At 43.8% G+C, this 20,066-nt stretch overlaps 1 protein-coding gene and 1 long non-coding RNA gene across 7 annotated transcripts in view; one reads left to right on the top strand and one right to left on the bottom strand.

Moving 5' to 3' along the window:
• Positions 1-2,419, top strand: part of LOC143513027 (uncharacterized) — a 26,531-nt gene extending 24,112 nt beyond the window's left edge. For 5 of the 6 annotated variants that reach the window (XR_013130567.1, XR_013130570.1, XR_013130568.1 and 2 more), the window contains 2 exons: positions 1-835; positions 1,898-2,419. The exon at positions 1-835 is cut by the window's left edge. This is a non-coding gene — a long non-coding RNA (uncharacterized LOC143513027). The remainder of the gene's footprint in view (positions 836-1,897) is intronic. The other variant, XR_013130571.1, reaches the window with a different exon arrangement.
• Positions 2,420-9,103: 6,684 nt separating this feature from the next.
• Positions 9,104-19,993, bottom strand: wdr6 (WD repeat domain 6). Its single transcript, XM_077003939.1, is given in 10 exon segments — positions 9,104-12,511; positions 12,894-12,960; positions 13,092-13,246; positions 13,367-14,536; positions 15,591-15,685; positions 15,823-15,939; positions 16,118-16,195; positions 16,466-17,182; positions 17,184-19,149; positions 19,237-19,993. Coding segments are annotated over 7 exon segments (3,579 nt in total). The 5' UTR covers positions 19,331-19,993; the 3' UTR covers positions 9,104-12,511; positions 12,894-12,960; positions 13,092-13,246; positions 13,367-14,024.
• Positions 19,994-20,066: the final 73 nt, after the last annotated feature.

The raw sequence follows: 20,066 nt of genomic DNA, 5'->3' as shown, positions 1-20,066 counted from the left end.
TTAAAATGTTTTATCAGGTAATTGTGTTATCATGTAACCCTGGCTAACCTCTTGTTATTTGACTGCCAGCTTGATCGTTTTGTGCAATTACGTATTGTGTTATTTTTTCAACTCCTTCACAAATACTGACTACACACTTCCTGGATGTGGTCTTTACCAACAGAAGAGAAAACAATTTAAATATTATGAACAAAAGACAACCACATTTGGTGTTTTCCATTACCCATAATTACTCCCACACTTCTAAACATTCACTCCTGGTCATGAAAAAATGATGTCAGGACAGGAAAGCAAACACCAGTACATTTCCACACCTCATGATGAGCTTGAGATGAAAGGGAACTGCTACTCTGAGGACTTTGAGAGGGAGAGTTCAGCTTAATTCATTTAGGCTTCCTGGTACCAATCAATCAAAAGCTTTTGAAACAATATGATGAGCACACCAGGCTGGGAATGATGATGAAGGAGCTTCCTGAGTGGAAGGAGTGTTGTCTGAGAGACCAGCAGACATGGGACGAAGAACATGCATCGTCTTCCAGGTCTGAGGGAGGTGGAGATGACTGATCTCTCTGCAGAATGTAAAGAAGATACAAGCATTACGCTACATAAAACAAACAAAACATGTTTATTACTTATAACGTGAAGCTTTTCATAATAACATAAAATAATAACTTTTTTTGTGTCCATGTTTGTGTGAGCGTGTTTTGTGTGTGCACATGTTGTTTCTTGATGAGTTTTAGTGTCTACGCCCAAAGGTGATGGTTGAAATCCTTCAAACACTGCACCTGAGGACCATCACCAGATAATTAAACCGGCCTATGAAGAAGCCTCACAGGTATCTTTACTGTTAAATCCACCTGTGAGTATTAGAATAACCATTCACAAACATGACATTGCATTACATTACTGGTTTATTATGGTCAGATGAAAAATGGAATATATACTATAGTAAACTGTACTATAGCACAGGACACCGGATCACAGTATTTAGAACTTAATTCTTGAAGTCAGACAAAAAAGACTCAAATACACAATGTAGAGTGTCACAGACTTAAAAACTTTTAATATATACATTTACATTTTGACTGTTCTTCACTCTACACAGTCCAAGAGGACCATTTCCTGTTCATGGAGCATTTAGCTGAGGAAACCTTCTCCATCTGTGTCTGTTCATTAACTCAGTTAACCAGCACCAATTTCATCGGGTGCTCCTCACAGAGTGTATGGCAGCAACAAAACAGAATGTGATACACAAGTGAAATATTAATGTCCAGCAAAGTAGAGCACTCTCTCTCTCTCTCTCTCTCTCTCTCTCTCTCTCTCTCTCTCTCTCTCTCTCTCTCTCTCTCAGCCCACAACTCAAAATTCAACAAAAATACATTTAAAAAAAATCTGAATAGTCCAAGAACTTTTACAATTCACAGGTGATCACTAATCAAATGTTAAGACTTTACATAAAATTTATTCCATTAGATTCTGCTTGGACAATTCTCCATATCAAGTGAGATCATCATCAGATGAAATGGTTTTCGAATATCTCCTTGTTTCTTCAGTTCCCATTTCTTTCTTATGTTCCATTAACTTCACAAGCTGTAAGCTCACAGACCACCTTGGCTGCACCTTCCCTCTGCCACACTCACAGTTCACAATCCAGCATCATCAGTGAGAACATCGCCCCCTGGTGGTGAAAGTCTGCCCCACATACATGCCACATGCACACACTGGTCTAGGGAGGCACCAGCCTTTTGGTACTTAGTGCAACCAAGGGCGGCCTGGGGAGCAGAGTATTCTGGATGATGTAATAGAAGCCCGATCTTCATGACATACAACTACGCATCATACCTGCCGCTAGCCACAGTGACGATATGTTCAATGGGTCTTGCTTTTTTTTTTATAGGACTATAGTGTTCACTCCACCATGACGGATGGAGACAGAGGAGCAGGGGACAGTGGGACCTAGAACAGCACACCTATACTTCAGCTGGATCAAGTCTCTGTTCCTCATTCTGCTGTGTTGCCCAGGACTGGGGCAGTTCTGCTCTTCATCACTCAGATCCTCACCCCTCCCGCACATGGCTGTGTATTAGACTTTAGTCCACAGCGCTATAAAGTGTTCTAATGCACCTTTAGTGAACACTTAAACCTGACCTTTCTAATGCACCTTTGGTGCACACTTAAACTTGACCTTTCTTAAGATTAACCAGGGTACATCCTGCCCCAAAACCTCAGTTTAAGTGAGTGTTTTATTCTCATTGTCTTTATTCTCTCTGTACATAGTCTTTATTCCAGTACAGGGTCAATATTTCCTCCTCTATGCATTTGACATACAATGTGCCATATTTGTCGATTGTGATTTTACCACCAGTCGAAATTAGTCCTTCACATTTACCCATCTGTTATCATTAAACAGAAATGTTTAAATGAAATGAAACTGGTTGTTTATGTGTGTGCTTTTACCTTAAAGCGTGTGGCAGACAGTTTATTTGAATCTTTGGGGCTAATCAATAAACTAGCTAAATCCTGTGGTGCGTCACCCTGCAGCAGAGCAACACACACACACACACACACACACACACACACACACACTCTAAAACAACTACAGTCCCTGACATAAGTTCTGTCGCTTATCCATGTTGTGGAAACAATAGCTTATAACCTGACTTTAAATTCATCTATTGGTTTTAGAAATTACTCATATGAAAGCTGAAACCCTCCAAAATAAGATTTAATTTATGAAATAAATATAATATAATCATATAATGCACCCAATCCTAGTTTACAGCCTCACCTGTGCTCACTAATTGATTAAAAGATTTGAGGAGACTGGAGATGTTTTTGACAAGCCCAGGTCCGGCAGATCCCACAAGACAACTGCTCGGGAGTACATCTTACATTCCCAATCATAAAAGGGGTAAAATTTTGCAGTAGGATGGTGCTCCATCTCATACATCCCTCTCTACATCAAAGTTCCTCAAGGCGAAGAAGATCAAGGTGCTCCAGGACTGGCCAGCCCAGTCATCAGACATGAACATCATTGAGCATGTTTGGGGTAGGATGAAAGAGGAAGCTTGGAAGACAAAACCAAATAATTTTGATGAACTCTGGGAGGCATGTAAGACTGCATTCTTTGCTATTCCTGATGACGTCATCAATAAATTGTATGAATCATTGTCGAACCGCATGGATGCAGTCCATCAAGCTTGTGGAAGTCACACAAAATATTAAATATGGCTCTAATAGCACCACAATGTCATTCACCAGTGTTATGAAGCATATATTTGTATATGAAGTGAATTATTTGTATGATTCTTACCTTAATTTCTGTGGGCGACAAAACTTTTGTCTCGCCAAAATCTGACCAATATTTCTGCAGTAAAGCAAATTTATTTTCGTAAATTAAATCTCATGTGGGAGGGTTTCAGCTTTCATATTATTTCATTTCTAAAACCAATCGATGAATTTAAAGTGAGGTTATAAGCTTTTGTTTACACAACATGGATAAGTGACAGAACTTATGTCAGGGACTGTATAAAACAGCAAATCTGCTGTCTTGCTGTTTTGTGTCCCTTTCTTCTACCTACAAGAAAGAAAATGTCTATCATAAAATAAAGTAAATGAAAAGAATCAGTGATTCATAGCTTCACTATACTGTGCACAGTTCAGTTAGACTTTCATCTTTATTAGGGTTTTGAATATTCATGAAGGCATCCTGAGAGTCAAAAGAAGTGGGAGCTTAAAATGACTCAATATAGAACTGCTTAGAATACACACACACACACACACACACACACACACACACACACACAAGACCTAATTACTGGCCTAATCAACTTGCAGCACACATAGTGACATAGTGAGAACGTGTGGGTGGTTACTTGGGGGTAAGATGTGGAGAGACAGAGAGAGAAGGACAGAGACACAGAAAATCAGAAAATCTATCCAATTTTAACATTCAGAAATAATAATGATGTAATGCAAAAATGATGATCTGTAATGCAAAAACGTCTTACTGCTACTTACTTAGATTTTCCGAAATCTAATTAGCTTATGTCTACATAAGTAAAAAAAATATCACATACTCCTAAACATCATGACAGAAAATCACACAAATGAAACAAGATAACAAAACATACCAAAAAAGACAAAATGAACATACATGAAACACAAACTAAACGCGTGAATGTATGAACAATAATCGCCAACCACCGGATCTTGGTAGATGTCTTTGAAGTTTGTGAGTGGATCAGTTTCAGCTTATGGCCCTGTGATTGGTTGTTTAGGGCTTTGTACATGAGACTTCAACTCTCTTCATAAAGCACACACACACACACACACACACACACACACACACACACACACACACACACACACACACACACACACACACACGAGAGAGAGAGAGAGAGAGAGAGAGAGAGAGAGAGAGAGAGAGAGAGAGAGAGAGAGAGAGAGAGAGAGATGGTGGGGGAAAAAACTCAGAGGTAAAGAATCTGGATTAACATTCTTTTGGTCTCTCAAAAACACACACACACACACACTTTTTCTTTGCCAAGGTAATTTAGCAGTAAAGTCTCCCTTGCTTTCACTCGCTTTCTTTCCCAGGATTTTTGTGTTTTCAAGGGTTTAGTCAAAGATCTATCAATCATTACTCCCGTGAACTAGCGTTTTTAGGCCCATCATCATCATAATCATCATCATCAGGGCTGGTAAACCTTTACCATTGGACGTTTTCCAAATGACCTAATTTCATATACTCATAATTATATCTACAGTACACTGCCTACTATGTCATGAGTTGGTTTTGAGCTGATCTTCTCATAACCGCACAAGTGAATAAATTCAGCAGTGTGTTAATCTGCGTGTCGTAAGCTCAGTGTGGGCCACATCTGTGAATCGCAGACGGGCTCCTCCAATGTCCCATTGCTCCTTTAAATGTGTTAAAACAAACAGTATATAAACGTTTAACGTTTAAATATGTTAAAACAAACAGCTTATGTGGATTATAGCTTGTACATGCTTGTACACTCCCCCCCCCACCCCCAACACACACACACACACACACACACACACACACACACACACACACACTGTCTCCATGTGTCCATTGGGTGAGGGGATACAAGTCATCACATTAGCTTGACATGTTGGGATGGGGGGTTACCATGGTAACTGCACATCGCCTGGGATGTACCATAGTGACAAGGGGCTAGGTAGTTGCCACGGAAACTGCAGTAAAGACTTGCAGCAGGCAGGACTCTCCAGCACACAAGCAAACAAACACACACCCACCCCTACTTTAACTGGGAGCTCAAAACCAATTCAAAAGTACAACAGAGCCAGTGCTGCTGAAAGAGCATAGTTCACCTTTGCATTCATCCAACCAATACAGGTGTATTCATCCAACCAATACAGGTTTATTCAACCAACCAATAAAAGTGTATTTATCCAACCAATACAGGTGTATTCAATACAGGTGTATTCATCCAACCAAAGCAGGTGTATTCATCCAACAAATACTGGTGTACTCAGTACAGGTGTATTCATCCAACCAATAGAGGTGCATTCATCCAACCAGTTCCTGTGACTGGATGAGTTCTATGCATGTGTCCTCAAGTGCTACAAAGAGAAGCATTAATACATTCATATATAAATCTAATGCTAATTTAAGATGTCTGACATTCTGACGGAGAATGACATTACGTTTGCAGTTGAATTGTACACAAGCTTCACATCAAGATATCTGTAGTTTAATATTAATACAATACTTTAACACTATTTGGGCCAGAATTTTGGATATCTTTTATAGTTTTATAGTTATAGTTTATAGTTAGTCAAAGCAAATTAGAGATACAGCCACTTTGTTTCTGACTAGTGATAAACCAGATTATTGATTTGTGATTTCTTAAATATACACTATATTGCCATAAATATTCGCTCACCCATCCAAATTATCAGAATCAGGAGCTCTCAGGAGCCCAACTACAGTCAACTGACTATCCTACAGTCAACTGTCAGCTGTATTATAAGAAAATTGAAGTGTTTGGCAATGACAGGATCTCATGTAACTCCATGTAAACTGACGGAGTGGGGTCACCAGGTGCTGAAACGCATAGTGCGGCAACTTTCTGCAGAGTCAGTCACTACAGACATCCAAACTTCATGTGGCCTTCCAATTAGCTCACATACAGTCTGCAGAGAGTTTCATGGAATTGGTTTCCATGGCCAAGCAGCTGTATCCAAGCCATACATCAAGTGCAATGCAAAGTGACAGATGCAGTGGTGTAAAGCACGCCGCCACTGGACTCTAGTGCAGTGGAGACGTGTTCTCTGGAGTGACGAATTGCACTTCTCCATCTGGAAATTTGATGGATGAGTATTGGGTTTGGCGGTTGCCAGGAGAACGGTACTTGTCTGACTGCATTGTGCCAAGTGTAAAGTTTGGTGGAGGGGGCATTATGGTGTGGGGTTTTTCAGGAGCTGGGCTTGGCCCCTTAGTTCCAGTGAAAGGAACTCTGAATGCTTCAGCATACCAAGACATTTTGGACAATTCCATGCTTACAACTTTGTGGGAACAGTTTGGAGCTGGCCCCTTCCTCTTCCAACATGACTGTGCACCAGTGCACAAAGCAAGATCCATAAAGACATGGCAGAGTCTGGTGTGGATGAACTTGACTGGCCTGCACCTCAACCCGATATAACACCTTTGGGATTAATTAGAGCGGAGACTGAGAGCCAGTCCTTATCATCCAATATCAGTATGTGACCTCACCAATGCGGTTCTGGAAGAATGGTCAAAAATCCCCATAAACACACTCCTAAACCTTGTGGACCTTGTGGACAGCCTTCCCTGAAGAGATGAAGCTGTTCTAGATGCAAAGGGTGGATCAACGTCATATTAGGAATGGGATGTCACTTAAGCTCATATGTGAGTCAAGGAAGGTGAGCGAATACTTTTGGCAATATAGTGTATTTTAAGATATCTAAAAATAAACGAAAAATTCAAAATGACTCCAGAAGTATCTGTCCTGCCTTTCAGTAAATTATAAAGAACATTTATTTGATTCAATATGTACTATATATTATTTCTTTTATTTGCAGATATGGACAGTTTTTCATGGACTCTGTGATACCATGTACCCCCACCATCACAGACCCACAGACACCATTACAGTGTGTGTGTGTGTGTGTGTATACACACCTGCTGTGCATAGTCAACACTGTGCTTATTACAGCTCAGTATAAAGCTGGAAACATAGCATTAACTCATTACCAGTACTCTAATTAAAGCCAACTGCTGTGTGTGTGTGTGTGTGTGTGTGTGTGTGTGTGTGTGTGTGTGTACGTGCACCTGTGGTGTGTATATAAAAATCACTAGGCTTTTTAATGGGCTCCACCATGTAAAATCAGCTACAGCACAGCATTTTCTTATTACAAGAATAATTAGTGTGTTGCAACGTCACTAAAGAAATTGTCCTTTCTAATCAATAACTATTATCTCTTTCAGCATGTGTTCTTAATAGTGTTATTAGAAGTATTGTTATTGCTATTATATTATTGTTATTTCTAATACTGGTAGCAGTTATATTACTGCTGTATACTCAATATCTATTTGATACTGCTACCATGATGAGAGAAAAAGAGAGAAAGAGAGACAAAGAAAGAGTGAGAGACACAGGCACTCAGACCTGGTCACATTTGGAATGGAGAATTGCTTGCAGGAATCAATTGTTTAATGGATCCACCAAGACAAAACAAAGTTATCCATCAAGCCGGAGTGACCACACCATGGTAACAGGTCACCTGACCCCATGCATGGTCATGCGCTGTGTAAAATGGCTGGACTGCTCTTCCAGAAACATCAGACCTTTAAACAGCAGTCTGAGAAGATGATGATAGAGTAACAGCTCTAACAACAGACCAGAGCCTTAACCACTTTAACTATAACGGCAGTCTCTGCCCACAACAATTTTAAGAATCTAAAAATATATCAAAGGTTTAACACAGTGCTTCAAGATCTACAGTAACAGATTCAATTTCTCCTCACATTCTTGTGAATCTGGTCTCTCCCTGTCATTGTGCTCCTAAGACTCCCTTTGTTGCTCATGGAGCTCTCATAATCTTTGGTGTGTGTGTGTATGTGAGAGAGAGAGTGAGATATATGTAATTCTCCTTTAACTTTAATGTGGAGTTGTTTGGTTTGTGTTTATGCTAACTGATGGAAAATTAATTACCAATAAATACACATGGGACAGATAAGCAAAATAAACAACAGAAACTCATGTTTGTCTGTCTTCCTTTAGGTAACAAGAAAGAAAGATGGACACACCTCTCTCTTTCCCTCTCCGTCTCTCCCCTCCAGGGTTTATGAGGAGCCAGGGGGCTTATGTTGGTAGAGAGTAAATGATCTATAAGTGGCGTGTCAGTCACCCCGAACGTCAGCAGGTCCCTCCGGGAGATCTGTGCTTAGGGCCCTTCATGCACTGGAACCACTGAAGCAGCACAGGGCTGAAACAGAAGGTGATCGCGTGTCCTCACATATAGTCCCCGAGGCTGAGAACCGGCCAACTGATGGCATTGTGCTTCGTTTCACAAACTGAGAGACTGATGGAACGCACTGAGCCAGTCTGACAAGGCCTCAGTCTGGCACACCTGTGTGCAAGACCACGGGTAGAGAGAGGGATGGAGTGGAAGAGAGGTCCCCACAGGGGAGCGCTTAAGAGAGAAGAGAGGAGTGCTTAAGAGAGGAGCGCTTAAGAGAGAAGAGAGGAGCGCTGAAGAGAGGAGCGCTTAAGAGAGGAGTGCTTAAGAGAGAAGTGCTTAAGAGAGAAGAGAGGAGTGCTTAAGAGAAAAGAGAGGAGTGCTTAAGAGAGGAATGCTTAAGAGAGGACCGCTTAGAGAGGAGCGCTTAAGAAAGGAGCGCTTAAGAAAGGAGCGCTTAGAGAGGAGCGCTTAAGAGAGGAGCGCTTAGAGAGGAGTGCTTAGAGAGGAGCGCTTAGAGAGAAGCACTTAAGAAAGGAGAGCTTAAGAGAGGAGCGCTTTAGAGAGGAGCGCTTAGAGAGGAGCGCTTAAGAGAGGAGCACTTAGAGAGGAGCGCTTAGAGAGGAGCACTTAGAGAGGAGCACTTAGAGAGGAGCACTTAAGAAAGGAGAGCTTAAGAGAGGAGCACTTAGAGAGGAGCGCTCACAGAATAGCGCTTAGAGACAGTTCGAGAGCTAGAGGACTGTTGTTAGCACGTAACATGCAATGTCCCCTCAAGACACTGGATGCCTTCTCTTCACACTCACTCCCATGGATTCTCCTGCCCTTACTATGTCAATGACACCCAACTCATCATGTCCTTCTGACACACAGGTTTCCTGCTGCATCTCCACATCAATGCCAAGACAGCCAAAGATGAAGTTGACAAGATGACAGAAAGAGCAGAAACCAATATAGAAAGTCTCCCATCTGTAAATGAGAGGAAGAAGAAGACATGCAAACACTGTTAAAGTGGTGTTAAATTGCAGGGTGATCACCCAGGATTGATGGACAGGGCAGTTGTGTGGTTGTCTGTGAGATATGTGATATCTGATTGGTTGTAACATGTAAGATCGAGAGATATGGTGTTTGTCTGGAGCAGAAATATGTTACAGAAAGAAGAGAAGGTTCTCATAAACTTTACAATGAAATTTACAATTAACAATAATTCACAACTCCGATTAGCTGGAAAAAAACCTTTTCTTCCACTCAGACACACACACAACCGTAAATGGTGAAGCTCGAGATTGCAGTGAACTGGACCAGCTCGAGTGAATATGAAATGTTTTTTCCCTTTATTGAAATGTCCTTTGCACACAGAAGCTAACCACACTGCACAACAAAGGAACAACTTCACGTTGTATTTTAGCATCCCATTCTCAATAGTGTTTTCCTTGATTTTACATGAACAAACTCAGGACAGGGAGAGAGTGCCTTGTGAAGAGGGGGTGGAAGAACACTCTACCAAAGAGAAAATATGCCACAGAGAAAGGGATGGGGTGAGCGGAAGTGAAAATAGTTTTTGTTGGACGCCGTTTGCTGTGTGAACGTGCGGTACTACTTAGCATTGGTGAAACTGGAAGACTTTGGCCAAGCAAAGGGTGGAATTTTTCAGCGTTAGCATCTGAGTGTTTATGTGGGGGACATTTTCAGTTAGTCCTGAGGGTAATTCGTGCCTAGCAATAGTCAGTAACGTTATCTTCGCCAGACCTGAACTGTGAACAAATTTCCCTATGTCATTTCAGCTGAACATGAGTTTGAAATCGGATTAATGTGTTCTGGATTATTGCTAGCTGTTGTTCTGTCCACCAGAAGTAGCGCAAGCCTTTACGTTTTGGGTTATACAGAGGCTATTTGATATTTTAAGTTAAGCAAGTAGGTTCCACTTACCCTGTGGTCAGTGGGAGGCTGTTATTATTTTGGAAAATAAGAATATGTATAATTCTTTTCCATACATTTATACCAGTTTACATCTTTTATTATCTAACAAAGCCTGTGGTGACGTATTCTTTAATTAATGGAAAAAAATTTTTATTTAACATTGTTCTAAATCTATGTTGTGTGAAATCTCTCAAAGTCGAAGGTACACATAGAAGCCACACATAAATGGAGTAAGATGATCTTGAGATTGCATTTTTAATACTGTGTATGTGAGAGTACCTGCAGCCAAAGGTCACTAATATACCAAAGCTCACCTTGCCTCATTATCAGCAGATGTGAGCCACAGAGCACAAGAAACAGGAAAAGATCCACAGACAAGCATATTAAACAGAGAACAGGTTAAAACTTATGGACTAATGTATGTGGCATCATAGTTAAATAAAATGCATCTTACCTTGCCATCACATGTCATTAAATGATAAAATAAATAAATGTGCCGTATTTTGTCAATTGTGATTTTTACACAGCAATCGAAATTTGTCCTCCGCTTTTAACCCATCTGTGCAGTTAGAACACACACACACACACACTAGTTGATTATTAGGGGGCTGTGGATCACACATGCCCAGAGCGGTGAGCAGCCCTAGCCCGGCGCCCGGGGAGCAGTTGGGGTTAGGTGCCTTGCTCAAGGGCACCTCAGTCATGGCCTCAGGTCTGGGAATCGAACCCACGACCCCATGTAATTATTTCACCTCCTGCACAAAATCCAGGCTGCACACTCCCTTTAACAGTAGAAGAGAAACAATAAAACTATTACAAACAAAAGACGACCACATTTGTTGTTCTCAATTACCCAAAATTACTCCCACACTTCTAAGCACGCACTCCTACTCCTGAAAAAGATGATGATATCAGGACAGGAAAGCAAACGTCAGTACGGAGTGCTTAGATGAGCTCAGGATGAACTTCAAATAAAAGGAAACTGCAACTTTCTTTAATACCTCTGAAGACTTTGAGTTTGTCAGGCAGGCCTAAATTTTAAATATGTTCCAGTCAAAAGCAGTTTAGACAACATGATAGTGTACTTATGACTAGCTCTGTGTCAACAACAACATGTGTATTAGTAACAAGTATATTAGTAATAGTTCTATGTTTTTGTAGGATTATTTGTTGGATATATTTGATACACGAGTACTAAAAAAGTGCTATTGTGTTCATTCTTTCCTGACCGGGGACTTCAACTGTTCTCCACACGCTGACCATCTCTGCTCACACCTCTTTGGTGACCATTACAAAACAAACTGCGCTTTCAGGACCCACTAACTTGCCATCATCTGAAGCCAGCTCTGCATTTATGGGTGAGAACTGGTTCTGGCAGTACGGCAGAGGATCATCATAGCGCCCCCTAATGGCCACATGGTGATTTTGTCTTCCAAATGTACAGTTATGTACATAGTATGATTGATTGATTGATTGATTATGTGACTTCATGGGAAAGAACTATAAACTTTAACTAGTTTAACTAAAAACAAACTAGTGTTTAAAATGCAAAAAAATAAAAAACAAACAAGATTAGTAATGAGCTGTAATGAGAGCCTAATTAGCATGTCTAGTTTAAGATTGGTGCAGTTTTCTGATCATCTGCTGACTCTAATGAAGTGTTCCACTCAGTACTTGATCTGCCTCAGCAGCACGGCGACATTTCGCAGTCGCTCTGCTTGACTTCGTGCAGACTGATGGTGTGGCAGCTCAAAAAAAGAAAACGTGAAGCTTCTGGTGAAGCTCAGATTTGTGATTTGCCGCAGTGGAGGCAAACATGGAGGTCTTATGGGACGCCTTGGGGGGAGGGGCCGGCGTTTCGCTCGAATATTCTGCCCATTCTCAGGTTGTGTGGCTTTGATTGGCTGAGGTCGAAGGGAGAGGGGATCAATTGACATAATTGGTAAAGGGGTTCGAGGAGGAGGAGGAGGAGGGCTGGGAATGATGATGAAGGAGGATTCTGAGTTGAAAGAACCTTCCCAGGGTGCAACAGTGTCTGAGGGAGCAGCAGAGATGGGAGGGTGAACACGTTTCTTCCTCCAGGCCTGAGGAGGGCGCTGCACGACCAATCTCTCTGCAGGATGTGGAGAAAAACATGAAAGAGGAATGAAAATGGAAGTTTAGACATAAGAATTCACACGCAACTACAAACATATAAAGAAATGTGTGCCCACAAAACACACAAAAAATGAGTTTGAGTGTCCGTGTTCAAAGGACAAAGATGATCTTAAAACATCTGTTCTTGAGAGACCCATCAGCAGAACATCAGAAATCGGATATTTAAACCGGCCTATGAAGCAGCCTAACACTTATCTTTACTGTTAAATCCACCTGTGAGTATTAGAATAACCATTCACAAGCATTACAGCATGGTCAAATGATACTTATTCAGACAATAATGGTCAGTTACAATAATGTATTACTTTAGAAAGATTTTAAAACACGATTGCACATACCTGTAGCCTTAGTCCGTGAACTGCCAAGAAGAGGCAGTCTCTCTTTTGGCAAGAGCCTACCACCAACCTATTGGGTGAAATCACATGACTCAGTCTTACAGTGATCAGTGTATATGGAGGTGCAGAAGTGTGCATAATTTTAAGCACTATGTAAGTGTATTTATTTATCTGGGTGTATGTGTGGGAGTGGGTCATTACCTCTGCGACACGGCTGCCAGGGGGGATGTTTTTACCCATGTTTCGCTTCAGTTCGTGTGTTCTCTCACGTTCATCTCTTCCTATAGACTCTTTTTTCAAAGCTTTGAAATACGACATCCTTCCTTCCACATCACTTCATCCACCCATGTACACTACTGTAGCACAAGACAATAGGATCATAATATTTACATGATTCATACAAAGGTACACAGAAGTAACACAGAAGTTCAGAGCTTCAAAACACCTGGGAAAAAGAACACAAAACCCAAACATACCGGTAACGTCTGACAACTCTTCTCCGCTCTACAGTCCTGGATGATCACAGCCTGTTCATCTTCATCTTCAATACTTTCGGAAATTCTCAATCCCGTCCTTTTACCATAAATTAGTATAATTTTTGAGAGTTTTCCATTACTACGTAGCATTCAGCTGACAGACGAAACCCTCCATCTGTGTGCACCAGCGCCCTGCATGTGTGTGTTTTCCAGCCGATTCAAAGGACTGAATACTTTATCCTCCTCTTTCACTTCTCTCTTTCATTCCGTCATGTGCCGATTAGAGTGTATGGCAGCAAGAACATGAACAAAAGGAAATCTGATAGGAGAGTGAAATATTAATGCTCACCCCCTGATTCTCACCCCTACCAACCACACACACTCATACATGCATGCACAAAGACAAACATGTCTATGTGTATCATCATACAAATATGCACACATACTGAAGTCCACAGGTCAAAACACAGATCTTCTGATCTAATCTACAAGTCCTCTAAATGTGTGAACACAAAAATTCTGAGTAGTCCAAAAACATTTAAAGAGATAATTCATTAAAATATAAATTTATTTTTAATTGCTAAAATTTTACATACAATTTTGTCAAATTAAATTCGGACTGTTTTGCAGATTGATCAGATGAAATAGTGTGCAAACATCACCTTCCACCTTCTAGCTCCATTCTTATTTCTTTGCTTTCTTCTTTTTCATGTTCTATAACCTTGACAAGCTGTAAGCCCTGCCCACAAATCACCACATAGGCCACGCCCTCCCTCCGCCACACCCACAATCCGGCAGCATCTGCAACGTGTGAGAACATCGTCCCCTGGTGTTGAATTCCTTGATCAAATAAGCGCCACACACACACACGCTGGTCTGGGGAGACAGACACCAGCCGTCCAGGACTTAGAACACCAAGGGTAGTCAGGGGAGCAGAGTGTGCTAATGGTACCGACCAATGAGAGAGCAGCTGTGGAAACATGCCTCCTGATTCCGGATGATGTAATCGAAGTCTGATCTTCATGACATACAACTGTCCATCATCCCCACCGCTTGCCAAAGTGATGACATCTTCAGTGGGTCTTTCTAACCCGTCTGGATATTTTGATAGGACCATGGTGTTCACTCCACCCTGATGGATTTGGAGAGAGGAGCTTGGGACAGATGGACCTGGACACGGACACAAACACAAACACAAACACACACACACACACACACACACACACACACACACACACACACACACACACACACACACACACACACACACACACACTTCAGCTACGTAACCTGACAAAAACAGCAGTGAAATGCTGGAATTGAAATGCAACAGAGCATATTGGGTTCAAAATGGAGAATGTCAGTCTTAATGCAATGAAGCAGGGAGTGTCTGCTGCAAGATGAGTGTGTGTGTTGAGACGTGTGGTGTGATGTGGACCAAACAACAGAGCCAGTCAACTGTCCCACCTGCGTTCATGTACAAGCTGCTGTGTTGCCCAGGAGAGGGGCACTTCCACAATCTCTAGACCTTGTTTGCTCTCTTGTCTATAGTTCAAGGATGTTGCTGCACAGCTGGCTACGAAACAACCATGCAGTACACAGAGCAGCTACGTATTCTTCTGAAATGTTCACGTATGGCTCAAGTGTGAAAGTGTGTTTTGTCACTTTGACCCCACAGTCTCGGTTTAGATCCAACATGCTCAAGTACTGAGCCAAAAACAGAAACCTTTTAAAGTCCATTTACAGACTACTGTACATGAAATCTGAGTTTCTGTGAATATAAACTTTAAGACACACACAACCTGACAGAAATGTCAGGAAGCAAGCATCTCTTTAAAAAGGCCAGTAGAAATGCTTCAAAATAAAAACTTTTATTTTAACTTTTATCTACAGTTAACTACACTGTGACTCACAAAAATAATCCTTAGGGTTATAAAATGTGAAACTGTGGCAAAAATATCCAATCCATATCAGGGCTAAAGGCCACAGTAAGAAGAATGAAACCAAATTAGTTTAATTGAGCCAGAACTTAAATTTGAATTTCACGATATTCCATTTATCTTGGTTTATGGATCCAGATACATAACCCCTCAAAAGTGTTGATGGGAAGCCACCGTATGCCTTTCATATCCCAAAATATACAAATGTGCATATAAAGCTGACCCCAGACCAGTGGTCATACTGCGTAGGATTTTGCGGACGCAGCTGTAGATCACTGACTCACAGTGGCAGCTGTCCTTGGATTTACTGTTCAGTGCTGCCGTCATATCCCACAGCGCTACAGCGCCATCTGTAGCCCCACTGAACACCACCACATGCCTGTGGAGGGTACAAAGGGGAGAGAGAGAGAGACAGAGAAAGTCACCTAGAGGTCAAAAAGGACACCCCCCCCCCCCCCCCCCCCAAAAAAAAAAAAAAAACACAGCTAGCCATGGGCTCCAACATTACTGCCTTACCTCTGGCCCTGTGCATCCTCCAGGCTATAGGTGGCGACACTGAGCACACACCGCTGGTGATGATAAGTCTCCCACAGCACTTCAATCTTCCTGCAGTCCTCCCTCACTGTGAAAAGCCTGAGAGAAAAAAGGGTATAATATTGTGTGTGTGTGTGTGTGTGTGTGTGTCATCCTCAAATGGAACAATGAAATCATGTGTAATGAAATGTGTAATTTAACTGGTTTCACTGTTACACTGGCTTTTATGTTATGGCGTTTTACTGTTTTACATTAACGCACGTACACAGAAACACACCTTAACGCTCCATCACTGCAGGCAAGTGCCAGAAGGATTTCCTCTACGCCATCATGCACTACTGCCATTGACATGTACCTGCAAATCAGTACAACAGTGCCATTAACAGAACTGCCCCGTTCACACACTGATGGGTTAAGCTCTGGGTGAGACAAGGAGTCTCACAACCTACTCATAATGTTAACATGCCCCCTAGTGGGTCATTTCAGATAATACAGCAAATTCCAGGAATGCTAACATTCATTCAAAAGTTCAAATCAACATGCAAAACTTGCAAAGAGAGAAATATTTCACCTGATATTAATGTTAACTGTTGAATGATTGATATATTTATAAAAACAAACACACCTCGTCTCAGGGTTCATTTTCACAGTTTTATGTCGATTTCGTCTTCTCTCCCAGTGCTCGTCCAATCGGTGACCAGCAATTTGAGTCACCTGACAGGTGGGAGCGATCAACTTCTCATCCCAACCAATTAGGAGCCGGTAGCACTGCAGCTGGGCCCGCCCCCCAGCAGAAAACAGCATGGCTGAGAAGGATCTGGATGTATCTGTCTGCCCGTCACTCTTTCCTTTGTCCTGGGCTGCTCTTCTGACTGAGGCCAGTGTCCGCACGTTCGAGATGTGGTCAGTGATAACAGCAAGCACTTTCACCGCACCCTGCTCGGGTTCGATTGCAAGAACGGTCACTGTGGTATCCTCACCACCGGTAACAAGCACCTCCCACACATTAGATGAAACCCCGTCCCTGGAAACACTGCCAAGATGGCGAATGCACCCCAGACCACGGCCATGAAGCCCCTCCCTTAGGGTGTGTCCTCCTACGTCACCTGACGTGGAAGATAAGGACCGAGATGCCATAACAGCCCCTTGCTTGATGAAGACCAGGGTGCCTTGGCTGAGTGTGTGGGCGGACGCGCGTGTGTGAGGGTGTGAGGTAAGAGCCCAGGACCTGTGTCCTCCTCCACACACCACAGAAAACAGCGTCTCCTGCCTCAACGGATCCCACAAAGCAAACTGGACAGAGTGGAAGCCAGCCATTACGAAGGGGACTTCTGCCACACCTCCCCTCCCCCTCTCTCCCTCGCTCGCCCCCCTCCGTCACTTCTGCGTCTTCACTCGCTTCATCCTCCCTTTCTTCTCCATCCCCCAACACCCCTTCAGCTTGGCGATCGTCCCCATGCGGCTCCACCAACAGGATCTTATCCAGCCACTCCATCCCTCTGCACGCACGGACAGCCCGGCGCACGTACAAAGCGTCTCCGTTCACCATCAGGACCCGTACGTATCCGTCCCGGCCGGTGCTGTAACACACTCCGTGGCGCTCACACACACTAGTCACACCTTGTTTCCCATGGACACCAAACAGCGTACTGACAGGAGAGAGTGGAGCGCTCCTTCTGTCTTCTCCCTCCCCGAGCTTCCGCTCCATCCCTTCTTCCTCGTTCTTTGGGCCCTCTCTTCCCCCTTCGCCCTCCCTGCCGCCCTCTTCCTCTCTGTAGAGCAGCAACGAGCCACGGCGGTCTCCGCACACCCACAGCGCCCCCTTTCTGCGTGGCAGCGCAACCGCAGCGGTGAGCCAACGCTTGGCGCAGGGCGGCAGCAGGAACGCCGGCAGCTTCTCCACCTGCAGAACCAGGCCCGTGCCATCCTCCATCTCCACCCCCACCACCCATCTATTAACCAGCCCCTCGGAACCAGATGCGAGGAGGCACAAACCTGTACCTGCTGCCCTCCACTTTTCCAGCCACTGTAAAGAGTGGATCTTCCCCTGACCCGTCTGCAGCAGCACTCCTGAGTTAGGCTGGCCCAGAGGAAACACCCAGATACCTCCACTAAGATTGCCCACTGCACACAGCCACACTCTCGCACCAGAACTGGAATCCTGAAATCCCACACTTGCTACTTCCATCACACAATATGACTGGAATTCCAGACCGCCTTTCCAGATCGGCTCCCATGATCCGTCTTGATGTAAAAACACTTCGCCCTGGTCGGTGCATACGAGAACGGAATCGCACTCGCCCACTAAACGCACCACCTTAGGACACCCTCTCCCTGTGAACCTCAAATCGACATGGGTCTCTCCTTCTTTTCCATCTTTCTTCGGATCGTTCCCTTCGGCCAGTCTCCAGACGCGTATTCCTCCATCAGCTCCTCCCGTAGCAACCCATCCACCTCCACCTCCTGCACCTCCCTTACTGAGAGCCAGTGCCCTGATTCCGCCTGCCCTATGACCTTTAAAAGTTCTCCCTACTCTTCCCTCCGCCCCCCACTCCCACAGCAGGCACGCCCCGTCCTCCCCGCCACTGAACACACGCCCGGGTGCGAGCCTGACGCAGAACACCCGAGCCTGGTGCCCATAGAGCACGCGCAAGCACGTAGGGACGTCTTCTCCACACCCTCCGTCTCCGCCCAGTTGCCCGACACGCCACACACGAACGCTGCGGTCATCTGAGGCAGAGGCTAGCCATCCTGAGCTCTGGAGGTAGCACAGGCTGAAGATCACGCCACTGTGGCCCAGAAGACGTCTCTCAACTTCAGCCTCCTCGTTCAGTCCGGTCCCCACTGGTCTCCATAGCACCAACTGGTTGAAGACAGTCCCTCCCACCAGCACTGAAGTTTCCCAACTTGGACCAATCAGCAGTGCAGAGTATAGCAGGCATATGTCCATGCATGAACAGGAGGATAGGATGTTTCCAGATTCCGGCTCTAGAAGCACTACAGCATTATGAGCAAGAGATACACCCAGTAATAACTGGGCATTTTCCCTCAACCAAGAAACATCCAGCACCCAATCCTGGAGCTCCATGAGAGGGCCGGCCACCTCCAAACAACGGCCATGTGACCGGACTTTAATAAGACGGACACCTTTCCCACCAAAAACTACCAAGTCTGCCTCTTCACAACCATCATATTTATGTGGTTGCTTAATGCGTATCCCGTGGATACGGTAGTTATGGAGAACACTGAGCGAGGTGCACTGTCCAGGTGAAGATTGGAGACAGAAGATGGACAGGACAGGTCCATCACCTGGCAAAAAAAAGGGGTTTTTCTTACACATGAATACACACATACTCACACCTGAGATCTGTAAAAGACGTACACACAGTAATTCACCTGTCAGAAGGTATTCGTCTCCAAGAAACTCCAGAGCAGTCACCGGTGCCACGAGAAGAGAGCTCTCCAGAACGGCTGAGATGTTTGACGTCATCTCGCGTACTACCAGTAGAAAGTTGTGAAGTTAGCTGTCCGTGACTCCTTGAGTTCGTACGCCACGGTTCTGGTGCCAACGGTACTTCTGGGAAATCCAGAGCTGTGTTGTGGCTACGCTAAAATGAGAACTGATGCGTTGAGTCTGTGTTTTTGCAAAAAGCAATCAGCCATCGTCAACATGTGACCCTGTTACGGTCGCTACCAGTTCTGCGAGGCAGTTTGATATGACTTAGTTAGCTAACTAGCTAACCAACCTAGTGTTTAAAGCAACAACAACAAAAATATATTCGTACATGCCGCAGTTATTTCTGAGTATATTACTCGCGGTACCAGGCATTGCCAACATACAGTGTGAACATGAACGATATAGGAAACGAGTCCTAACTTGGTCTTCTACCCCACCAAGCGTGTCTTCACCGCATGTGTTTGGGCTCCTTCCGCACTGCTGCCCAACCACAGGCTACAGTACTACACGGGCTGATCGGCCTGTGCAGTCAGCAATAAACCTACTGGACGCTGTACAACTTAATCGGCAGCACCGATGGTGTTTTAAACGTGCACAACGCATGTGTGTTGCATATGCATTCAAACATCACGCACTGTGTGGAAAATCAAGAGCGTTCAAATCACAACGCTCCGTTTACGTATCACACGGCAGCGTCTGAATAGCGCAGTACGGAGCGGAGGAGTCGATCTCCAAACACCCGTGACTGGTTACACGCGCGGCAGTGCGA

Source organism: Brachyhypopomus gauderio, chromosome 4 (assembly GCF_052324685.1).
Source record: "Brachyhypopomus gauderio isolate BG-103 chromosome 4, BGAUD_0.2, whole genome shotgun sequence".
Classification (NCBI taxonomy): Eukaryota; Metazoa; Chordata; class Actinopteri; order Gymnotiformes; family Hypopomidae; genus Brachyhypopomus; species Brachyhypopomus gauderio.
Note: the sequence above shows the minus strand (reverse complement) of the source record. Positions and strands in the feature narration are given on the sequence as shown.